This window comes from Vigna radiata, chromosome 6 (assembly GCF_000741045.1).
Source record: "Vigna radiata var. radiata cultivar VC1973A chromosome 6, Vradiata_ver6, whole genome shotgun sequence".
Lineage (NCBI taxonomy): Eukaryota > Viridiplantae > Streptophyta > Magnoliopsida > Fabales > Fabaceae > Vigna > Vigna radiata.
In genome coordinates, this window is record NC_028356.1 from 35,843,702 (window position 1) to 35,856,236 (window position 12,535).

A 12,535-nucleotide genomic window follows, 5' to 3' on the forward strand; every position below is an offset into this window, starting at 1 on the left:
CACCCCAATTAGGTTTAGAAAGGGAATTGCACACTTGTTTCATCAAGTTTTATCTTCAATAAATGTTTTTAATTGATGCATGCATAACTTTTTTTTATGGTAATTGAATGAGATTGTGTTTACAAAATCAAGAAAGCAAACTTTGGTGATATAGACGGGTAGATAATATCATATTAATATTAATCATGTATTATGTTATTTGTTGAAATGGTACTGAATGAGTTTTTTTTAAAAATAATTATATGTTAACATAAATTTTTTAATAACATTCTGATATAGTATATACATTTTATTTTTTTATTATATTATAGAAAAAAAATTGTGTAAGAATATTTTTTTTCTTTTTAAAATATAAGGTTTGGAGTTCTTTGTTGTTTAAATTTTTTTTTAACATTTTTCTATCTATTTCTCCAAAATTAAACTTTCTTTATCTAAAATTAAATTGAAGTTGAATCGATGACTTAAAAAAACTAAATCACTCAATGGAAGATAAATTTCTCTAAAACTCAGATCACCTACCAATCTACCACAAAAATAAAAAAAACACAAATTAAAGAATACATAGTTGACACGATCAATACTAAAAAAATTGTAAATTATATATATTTAAAGAACAAGCAAACTACAACGCATTAATAAAGTATCACACGTCTATTAAATTATTTCTATAATCATTTAGGTCTATAAGTGATTATTGGATAAAATATTAACAAAATCATCACTTTTTATTTGTGATTTTAAACTTTTTGCCAGATCAATCAAGAAGAACCAAATCAAAACATAAGCATACAGATCCATGGGTTAGTTTCTTGGACTTTCCTTTTTCTTTTCCTCTACTTCCATAAAACCAAAAATTATTAAATTACTTTTCATTAAAATCATAATAAAAAGATAAATCCGAAATATGTATTCCAAAATGTATTAAAAAATAATATTCTGAAATATACATCTCATAATACATTTTTAAATTTAAAAATATCTGTCGGATAATATAATCTAGAATATCTATAAAAAAAAAAATTAGAAATATGTTTTGGGTTACACGATTCAAAATGTATTGTAAGAAAATAAATATGAATTCCGAAATGCATTAAAAAAATATTTGGATTGAGTTCTTCTTTGTTGGGCATAGAGAATGAATTAAATTAGAGAATAAAATTGTTATTTCATCTAAATGAGATGCAGGAAGAAAAAAAAAATGCATGAAGAAGCATACTATAGTTGTTGGTAGTGAGAAATTTAGGCCCAATACAGAAAACTGGTCCAGATTACACTCACATGGGTACTTCTCCCTGCACCACCATACCGTGCACCACCCCCATTTAACCTTGCCAAAAATATGCACCCCTACACATCCACCAAAATCACATTTCCTCATAATTCTTCTTCACTCTGCTATTGTGCTTCTTGTGATGGCGGTGTGTTTTGTGTAGAGGTGGGAGAGCTTCCTAAAAGAGTTTGGTGGTGCAAGAAGGTGATCGGGTGGTAGTGATATTGGTGCAAAAAGGTGATTTAATGGTGGTGACAACATTAGTAGTAAGAGAAGGTTGTTTCAAGTGCGAAAGTAAGATGGAAAACCCTTCAACATATATGAAAATCCGTCAACGAATATAAACATTCGTTGAAGGGAAAACAAATGTCCATATTCGTTTTCCTTTCAACGGATATTAATATGCGTTGACGGATTTTTATATCTACTGAAGAGTTACCATCCCATTAAGTTTTGTTAGTTTATAATGTTAGAATATTAGGTTAATGTTATTAATTTTAGATTACGTATGAAGTTAGTTTAATAATTTAATTATTATGTAGATATATATATTTACGTTTTTCTATTTTTTAGTTGTTTAATAATTTTGTAATTATATAAAAAAATAAAGTTAAGATGAATTATATCCTTAAATGGATGTGCAAATTCGTCAACGGATATCAGCATCCGTTGAATGGTTACTTATATGAGCATTTGTTTCCTCTTTAACAGATCTTGATATCCGTTGAAAGGTTTCATGAGTTTCAAGCATGTTGTTAATGGTTTATTATAAACAATTGGTTTATTAATTTAATATTTTTTTATAATATTAGTATATATTAATTTAATGTTATTTATGATGATAGTTTAATACATTATTTTCGTATATTTTATTTGTTTAACAATTTTATAATTATATAAAAAATAATGAATTAGTTTAATTATATGAATTATAAATTTTAATTATATTAGTACTTTTATATTTGTTTGATTAATTATTAATTATGTTAATAAAAGTGATTATAGTTTTATAGGTGATTATTTTTTAAAATCGATGAATATCGTGGTATGAATTCTCAAATTGATTATAGTTTTATATCGGATTTATCTTCTTTCATCAAAGAAATTGTAGAAGGCGATTTGACAAATAAATTTACCACAAATGAAATCTTTCGTTTTCAAAAACACTTAATTAAATTGGTAAAAGGGTTCGCTTATGATTTAGGATTTGTCGTGGTTATAATAAGATCTGACATAACTACCGGTGTACCGGGAAGAAAAACGTCAGTCATACTTGGATGTAAAATAGATGAGAAATATCGTAAATACAAAGCCGATGTGGTGGCTAGTGTTTATGGTACTTGTAAATGTGAGTGTCCGTTTAGATTAAAAGGTAAATCATGTTTGGATGGCAATAAATGGGTGTTGAAGGTGATGTGTGGACATAACAACTATGAATTGGCTGAAACTTTAATTGGTCCCACTTATGCTAGCAAGTTAAATATGTTCGAGCAGTCATTACTCGTTGGTATGACAAAGAGTCAAGTTATACCTGTGGATATTTTATTAACCCTCAAAGAAAATACTGAGCGTAATGTCACAACGATTAAGCAAATCTACAACTCAAGGCATGCGTATAAATGATCATTGAGAGGGTTTAGAACTGAACTATAACAACTTACGATGTTGTTGGATCGGGATAAGCACATTCATTAGAGCAGGTGTGTGACGAAACAAATGTTGTTAGTGACCTATTTTGGACACATCCAGATGCGATGAAATTGCTAAACATATTTAATATTGTATTGTTGATTGATTCAACCTATAAAACAAACAAATATAGATTTTCGTTGCTTGAGATTGTCGTCATGGCGTCCACGGGGATAACCTTCTCAGCCGCATTTGCATTCTTGTCAAGTGAAAGGCAAAACAATTTAACTTGGGCTTTGGAAAGGCTTAAAGGTTTATTTTTGACAACTGAGAACGAACCTAAAGTTATTGCCAGTGACCAAGACTTGGCTTTGATGAATGTCATTGCAAAGTTTTTCCTGAGTCATATCAGATGTTATGTCGGTTTCACATCCTTAAAAATGTTAAAGCTAAATGTAAAATGTTAGTTGATTCTACTGATGCTTGGGATGTGTTGATGGAAGCATTGGAAAACGTGATGGATTGTGATGATCAGACCATCTTTGGTGAATATGTCAATCGTCTTCAATATGCCTCGAGTTCATGGCCTTTATTCTTTAAATATGTGAATCATACTTGGATTATTCCATGTAATTCATACTTTGTGAAGGCCTGGACGAACATAATAATGTATTTAGGGAACACAACCACAAATAGGTAGTTTTAACACTCTTTTCCCATATCTGTTCACGACCTTCAACACTCTTTTCTTCTATTTTCTTCATAGACCATGTCCAGATACAACAAACCAAACATAAACAAATTTAACAACATGTTCACAATACCTAAACAAAAACGAAATACATGTAAAGTATTAAAGGAGAAGAAGAAACCAACCTGGTCTCCAGTCACGAAATAGAGCACGAAAGTTTCAAACGACCACACCCCAACAAATGAGCACGCATCTCACCTCTTAGTGGATATAAGCACTAGAAATGGAAAATAAATTCAAAGAGAAGAGGAAAGGAATAATAAGACAACACAATGGAAGGGAAAGAGAGAATGTTGATTTGTGGTGTAAGGGTGGAGGAGTGGGATACGACTGAAGGAACAACAAAAAAAGAAAGTTAAAAAAGAATTAAAAAAATTTAAAAGTTAAATGGTAAAAGTAAAAATTATTTATCTAATAATATTTTTGAAAAATTAAAAAATTGAGAAGGTTGAAGTAGAAGTGTGTGGTGACATAATAAGAGAAACCCTTCACTTGCATGTATTTAGGCACACATGAAATACAAGAAAAATGTAAAAGTAAAAATGAGACATTTTTTCACAAATTTCTTAGAAGTGTTGAAACATTTAAATGCCTAACCCAGTTAGAAATTAATAGCAATAATATCTTTAAATATATTTCAAGTCTCTTTAAATTAGCAAGTTTTTATTCTAATTTTTCATTTTGTTATTTTCACCTTATAACATTTAAAATCCTTATTTCTAATTCTTACAAAAATAAATGAATCTTGATTTTAGTTCATATAAAATGTTTTCTTTAATTTTTTTTTATCCTTTTTAAAATTGTAAATAATTATTTTCAGTTTCTCGTGCAAAAGAAAGTTACATTTTTTCAAAAGATAAATAAATTTCTTAATAATAATAAATAATGTGAATTATCTTTCAATTATTTTAATTTGCTCTCGTATAAATAAATTTCTTAAGGACAGGTCTTTCTTAGTATCACCAACAATTTTTTCAATTGTCTTATTAATTAATTTCTAATAAGATGTATTTATCTGTTCATTTTAGTGTAAAGTAGAATTTTACGAAACTAAAATAAATTATTTCTCCAAAAATGTAATATCTTAATTAAATAGTCTAATATACTATTCAAAAAATATTATAAGTTAAATAAGATAGAATAGTTAAATAAGTTAACCAAACAGAAAACATAAAATCGCAATCACAAATCTCAATTACAGATGTTTGGAAAGATAACTATAATTTAAACTTTATATACAAGATCCTAAATTAAAAATATGTACAAAAAGGTTTATCTAAAACAAAAGAAAACGAGTTTATATGAAGATAACTACACGTCAATGCCATCTCCTCCTAATACTTGCTCCACTGAAACATCATCTTCTTCTCCTTACACTTACCAGATGATCATTGTCCAAGAGTCAACACAATAGCAAACAACAAATAATACATAAATAGGGTAAGCTAATGATAAAATGACCCAACATGGTATAATAAAATTTGATCATATGTCACATTTCATAGAGTAAAGCAAACATCATCATGCCATAAACCTAAACTTAATAATCTGAATATAGTATAAATGTTGAAGTATGGTGGGTTATGAACTTATGGTGGCCCAAATTGCTCTTCAGAGCTATTGCCAATAGGTTTCACCTTACTATACACAAAAGGTTAATCTGTATTGCGTCTTAGGCCACATTAGAAGCATTTAAACTAAGACCTCCTGCTACTTTCACTACATGTATCAATAATCTCTAATTGAGAATGAATGATCATTAGAATGTCACGAAAACATAAAAAAACAGACTGCTTACATTCATACCAACAACAATTTGATACAAACACTAAGAATTTTCCTTAGAACTCTTACAATCCTCAATTTCATACAATCATATATTTCAAACCATATCACTGAGTATTAGATACACCATCATGCCATTTAAAACCAAACAAAGTAGAGAAAAACATTTAAAACAACCAAGAAGAACCATAACACTCGTCTAACACTAGAAACATGATGTCCAACGAGTGCAGACTCGCCTAGTGAGCAACTTTCATTCACCCTACGAGAGCATAAACAGTGAGTTCCACTGGCCTAGCGAACTGGTTCGCCTAGCCACTAAAACCCACTACCAAAACTCATAGACGCGCCCAACGAGCCACTAGCTTGTCCAACCACTATGCATAATTATGCAAAATACCAATTCTGCAAAATTTGCACCCTGTCAACCTAATATGACCTATCTTAAGCAATCCTACCAATTTCTAGCACTTCCATTTGGTGTTCCAAGTCATAATTGACCTATCTAAGAGTATGTACCCCAACTTCAACCATGTTTAAACTCATCATACAACGAAAAATCTAACTCATGTTAACTAAAACTCCATTTCATATACCTTAAATCATTTCTACCTTTTTTAATGCATAACTTAGGAACTTATGGATTTGAACAAGTCTTAAATGATCCAAGAACAGTCCACAAACACTCCACTTTTGTCTCAAAACTTCTAATTCAAAATTTCACTCTCCAAAACCCTCAAAATACATCAAAACACAACTTGTTGTCTACCATCCACTTTTAGACCAATTTTCTGCGAATTCACCATCTAAACAAGTCTCAAATAACCATACAACAATTCCTATAATTACTTGCATACAACAAAAATATATAGACTATTGTTTGTTTCTTACACCCCTATAATTACTAACATTTATATCATTAAGAAAATATTCAAATATTCTTTAGCATTAAACTATATCACACTCTTGTCAATGTTTCTATCATCGCTGCACCACTGTTATAGTTAAAAAATAAGAGATGGATAACACTGTAGAGGAAAAATAGAAAAAATGCAGAAAAAAAATCAGTTTGTAAAACATTTTGAGTTTCATTTTTGAAAATTTATTTCAAAACACATTTTATAGGTTATGAAAATTTTATTCCAAAAATCACGGTCGGGAAATTTTGTTTTGGAAATTCTATTTCAGAAGTTTCAAAAAAATTATTTAAATATATAATCTGAAAATCATTTGAAAGATAAAATAGTTATTTTGAAAATGAAAGGGGTGCATGAAGAAATTGTGAAGATACATTGTTAACACATTGTTTAAACTTTACTATTTTTGTATCTTTATATTTAATAACCAACTTTTTATTTTTATAATTAAACAAATATTCATAAAAATCAAAAAGTATTTTTATTATATAATTATAGTCAAAACTTCCAAAATAAAAATTAAAATACTTTTTAATTATTATTGAGACATATTTTATTTTTATTTTGATGCAAATTCACAAATGTACTTATTATAAAGTTAAAAAAAATAGAAATTAGTAAAAAAAATATCTTTATGATTATTAACATACATAACTTTTTGATATATTTTATTTTTATTTCAATTATCATAAAAAAAATTGCACAATTGAAACATGTTTTCCACAGTTGTAAAGAAATGAAACAAGGCAAAATACTCAAAATGAAACTGATCCATTTCTTTTTCCCTTGCACAAAACAAAAAGACTGAAAATCTACAAATTACTGATCCTTTTTAAATTTTCATTTCATCACTTTAAAATGGATCTTTCTGTTATCTACTGCAGTGACGCCAAAGAGTAACATTACTGAAATAAAAGATTATCTACATATAATTACTCAACCACGCAAAGCTTTTAGGTCACTTAGATGAGTCTCTGGTGGGTAGTGAGAGAGTGAAGAATATTCAGATTTGGCACCACCTTCAAAACTGGGATAGCACACTTTACACAGCTCCTTATACCTATTCATGTCAAAGTTTTGTTTCTTCATCAGACGTTGCTGTTTCACCCTGAATCGGTGAAAGAAGAAGCCCTGAAAGCTGGGTTCTGTGGAGGTCTTCATGAAGAAAAGATAAGCAAGACCAAACCCAAAAGAGGTAACAAAGAAGCATATAGGTTCCATCACATCCCAGTCTAGCTCCCAAAATGTCAGCCTCATGAACCCAAGGGTTTGTACTGTCAAAAAGCCCAGCCCACAATAAAGCTCAGTTCGAACTTGGGCCTTGGCCTTGTCATCAATCGCTGCCTTTTGCTTCTCCATCTCCTCAAGCTCTTTCCTTCTGGGATCTGTTGGATTGGCTATTGATTGTCTGATTAAGCTCTCTATTGATTTTGCCACCTAAATAAAGAATCAAAACAACATTATAAAATTCCTCAATGCATGATGCGATGTAATAGCCACTACTTGACCAGGTTTTTGTCCCATAGGACAGGCCAAATCTTACACTAACTCCAACTTATGAAAAAGACAGAGTCAATCAAATCCCACACTTTCTGTGATGAAATAAACTAATAAAAGTTGCAGTTACAATATAATTATCATCTTAATCAATGAACAGTGGAAGCAACTAAAAATCAAGTTGTCAATGTAAAAACTTTTTTCAATTGTAAAAATGAACATGAATACAGAGAGCGGTTTGCTTTTAAGGCACCGCTAGTGTAGACAAAGAAAGCCTCAGATAATCGTGACCTTTCATTAAAATTTGGAGTTTCTCCCAGAGTCGAAGACAACATGGTGCCACGTTCTGAAGACTAGGAAAGGTACTCAGACATCAAAAGCCATAATGGCCAAAATATCGTGCAGAGTGAATGAAATAATGAATAATAAGAGTAAGAGAAAAAACAAGGCTCCCTCCATGCAAAAGAAAAGTGGTCACTGATCCTATACAGAGCACATCCATCCATGGGGAAATAGTATATTAGACACCTCACATACCTATCCAAAAAATCTAATTGAAACTCTTCATAGGGTTAATGTTTGTGGGGATGAGACAAAGTAAATACCCGTTACCCCATATTAGGATAAGGATCTCCTCATTACTATCCACATTACAGAAAATAACGGTGTCCAGTGCGGTTTCAATTCAATGGCTTTTACTGACATATTACCATTGTCTTTCATCACATCTTTATTAAAAACAAATTTAATGTTTAATGGACCACACTATTCTGCACTCAAACCCTATTTTTATGTATAAGATGAGAATTTGTGCCCGTATTCATTGTCAAAATCCATGCGGTTTAAGTGCAATAGAATTTTAATTCCACGTGACTGTTTCAAAAAACGTTTTTATCATTTTGTTTGAACTTTTATGAACTTCACACTGGTTTTCTTCCGGATAATACTGAGAAAATTTACAAAATACATTTGTATGAAATAAATGTCAATAGATTAGTATCTGATACTACTTTTTTTATCAAAATTTTAACTGAGACAATTTCTTATCAGCTATGATGATTTTGAAAAAAAAAAAATCAGAACTCTGTTCTAGCTGAAATAAATACAAATCCAATTGGAATCAATATCAATTTGTGTTAAAGAGGACTAGATTTTTACAGAAGTTGCTGTGGTTGAATTTATAATCACAAGATTAATCCCAAAAAATACCAGAAAAGTATTAACTAAATAAAGATATGAAGAGCCAAAACAGTGATAAATAAATAAATAATTCTTCATGAACAAGGCAGTCTCCCATCAACAAAATAGATTATAAAAACAATATATAATTTATATAATTTCTTTAAAGTAAATAAAAAAAATAGTTAAGAGAAACTGAATGTCAGTATGTATGCAGAATGATCAGAATCTGAAGTGAGTACCTGTTCAGGGCGGAGAAAGACGGCGTTTCCCAAAACGATGACGTTTCCGGAGTCATCCAAGATCTTTGCGAACTCTGCACCTTGCTTGTGATTCTCACACGCCTCAACGCAGATCCGCAAGAACTCAGAGTACTGAACCGAACTTTGAGTAACATTCCTCAGTTTTGCCTTCACCTTCTCCATTTGCGCCGCTCTCAGAATCTTCTTTGCATCCTCCACGGACATTCCGCTTTGGCTGGGAATTGGCGCTGCCACGGGAGCTATACCAGCACTGTTGTTGATGTCTTTGAGTGCCTCCCGAAGCTTCTCTCCTACAGGAAAAGAGAAAAACTCCGGCAGACGCACCGGAGTGGAGTGGTATACAGCTCGCCGTAGGAGTGAAACCCGCCGGAGAAAGCCTTTGTCATCGGAACTCTCATGCGGCACGATAGAAGGTGGTGTGACCACTTTGGAAACGATGGCGCGTTGAGACGACATCGTCATCTTGAAACGATCGAGACGTCTGGTAAAGAGCTTCTGAAACGCCATGGATGAGTTTCTTCTTCTCAGTGTTTTTTATAATTTTATTATATTTAAATTTGTTTCTCTCTCTTGGTTGAGAGAAAAACCAGAGAGAGAAAGTGTGTCCAATAGATCAAAGTTCAGAACAGAAGGTTTTTAAGACTCGTGATAGTGGAAGTTTGTGTGGAAAGAGTATATATATATATAGGTCCAAAGTTCAAGGAAGAAGAATTTATTATCTTTATCTTTAAATTAATCATATCATTTATCACCTAATTAAAAGATAATATCAATTTGATCTATCTGGACAAAATCAGTTAAAGTAATTACTAAATTATTCATTTTAATTATTATTATTTTATTATTATATGAAATATTCACAATTTATTTTTATTATTTTTAATTCTAATTAAAACAAAAGTACACGTGTCAAACTTAATCGAGTACGCGTGTATAAAAATGAAATTAGATAATGAAGATTTAAATATATGGAAAAAGTAGTGGATATATATAGAAGAAGTAGTAGAAAAAGATTCTGTTTATGGTGTTAATTATTTTTCTAATGGACAAATAATAGTTTTTTATAACTGAAAATATTAATAATATGAAAAAAAAAAACGGATCATTTTTACTATTTTCAATAAAAAATTCATACAGTTTATTTTTTATTCTAATTTGAAATAATGTATTTTTTTTTTATCTTGTAGAAAAATAAAGGAATGTCTTTTCCAATTAATCAGAATAATATCATTGTTTACGTTATCTTTTAATTATCAATAAAACATGTATGATTTGCATGTAATCCGCAATAAAATTAATAAAATATAAACAAATCATAATATATACATATTTTAGATTAATTATTCAAAATATATACATTTTCATGCATTTATATTCAAATTTTTATTATATTAAAATAATATAATTTTAAAAATATATACTATTTTTAATTTTGTGTGTAATTAATTAAAAAAGTAGAAAGTTAATATAATTTAAATATATATAATTTTGTAAAAACAATATTAGATATAATGTGAACATGTTGTTTTTATAATATATATATATATATATATATATATATATATATATATATATATATATATTAATTAATTAAGGCAAACGGTGTACTATTTTGAAGATATGTATGTACATTTTATTACATTAAAAATAGTATAAATATAAATATTTGCATATATTAATGTTTGTTAACTTTTTCTTTTCTTATTATAGAAAAAAGTAAAATAAAACAATTGATATTATCATTATCATTATGATTATTAAAATAATAATAATAATAAATATTTTTTATAATTTTATTAGATTTTTATTGTTTAGGTGATTTTTTTTCAGTTTGAATTGCTTATTGAGTTTAAAGTATCAGTTATTTATAACATAAAAGGGTGAAAATTTGGATACATAGAAAGATTAATGAAAGGGAATAATTCGTTCCTTAATATTATAGAAAATATAATTTCAAAAATATATATTATAATATTATTTTATTGCTTTTATGAATAATTAATTAAAAATATAATAACATATTTTTAAAGTATACAATGTTATAAGAATAATATTAAATATATCATATAAAAATTATTTTGAAAAATTATTAATAATTTGAAAATAAAAAATACTTAACTGCCTATTTTAATAAATAAATAAATTGTTTTAATTTATCTAATAGTAAAATTATCTATTTAAAGAATAATATTAAAAAATAGAATATATTTTTTAAAAACTTATAAAATGACAATTTAAAAGTGATCAAGTTAAAAATAGTAAAATTTAATTATTATAATATTAAAAGGTTTTAATATAAATATTTTTGTTATGAATGAATTTTACTATTTTAAAACACACAGTCTCTTTAAAAATTAATTTTATAGAGTTTTTTTAATTTTTTGTAAGATTTTTTTTTCTTGTTTGATTGAAAAATCAAGATTGTAAGAGTTTAATTTAGAACAATCAATTCTTTTGTTTGTGTAAGTTGAATTTTAACCTTTTTTTTATTAATTTCTTTTGTTATTTGTTGCATGTGAGCCTTCTTTCACTTGCATGTGTCTTTTAGTCATACATACGAGTCTTTATTGATCAGAGATTCAAATGGTGTATCCTGATCGTTTTTGTGTTGTTTGTAGGTATAGATAGAACATCCTTTGAGCTTAAAGAGATTTGAGATTCCTTAAAGCAATTGCATATGTCTTTCAAGTAAGGGATTTGAGATTCCTTTGAACTTAAAGGATTCTAATGATGCGTCATAATCGTTTTTGTGTTGTTCATAAATATAGATAGGATATCTTTTGAGTATAAAGAGATTTGAGATTCCTTAGAGTAATTGCATATGTCTTTCAAGTAAGGGAAGCTAAGTGCAAACTTTTTATGTGATTAATACCTTGTAATTTTTTATTGTATGCTTGTACAATGTTTTTCTTGTATGATTGAGTTGTGTCATTGAGTATGATATGTCGAATTGAAATTAGGGTTTTAGTTTGGCTTACTTGAATTGTATGATGAGATTGAGAATGTTGCATGATTGGTATTGCAGATCAAATTATTTGAGTTAGCAAAGGTTGTATAATTTGAAATTTAATATGTTTTGACATCTGCATAATTGTTCAACTGTTTAGCAAAGCTAGAATGACATAAATTTCCAAAACTATGTTATGCATAATTATACAAACTCTTTGGACGGAAACATGCTCATTAATCAAAGCCAAAATCAAAGAGCTACTAACTTAGTTGTTGTTGAGCGAGAATATACTTG

The 12,535-nt window shown here is 28.6% G+C and overlaps 1 protein-coding gene across 1 annotated transcript; it reads right to left on the reverse strand.

Moving 5' to 3' along the window:
- Positions 1 to 7,104: 7,104 nt before the first annotated feature.
- LOC106764445 (calcium uniporter protein 4, mitochondrial) lies at positions 7,105 to 9,937 on the reverse strand. The gene is made up of 2 exons (XM_014648729.2): positions 9,271 to 9,937; positions 7,105 to 7,789 (listed from the first exon to the last, which is right to left on the reverse strand). Exons 1-2 carry the CDS (start codon positions 9,796 to 9,798, stop codon positions 7,289 to 7,291), a joined length of 1,029 nt encoding a protein of 342 aa, XP_014504215.1. The 5' UTR covers positions 9,799 to 9,937; the 3' UTR covers positions 7,105 to 7,288.
- Positions 9,938 to 12,535: the final 2,598 nt, after the last annotated feature.

Excerpts from the sequence above, each read along its gene's own strand:
- LOC106764445 (XM_014648729.2), bottom strand. The coding sequence starts at position 9,798 with ATGGCGTTTCAGAAGCTCTTTACCAGACGTCTCGATCGTTTCAAGATG. Across the intron at positions 7,790-9,270 it reads TCTTTCTCCGCCCTGAACAG|GTGGCAAAATCAATAGAGAG; the intron begins GTACTCACTTCA and ends TTCTTTATTTAG.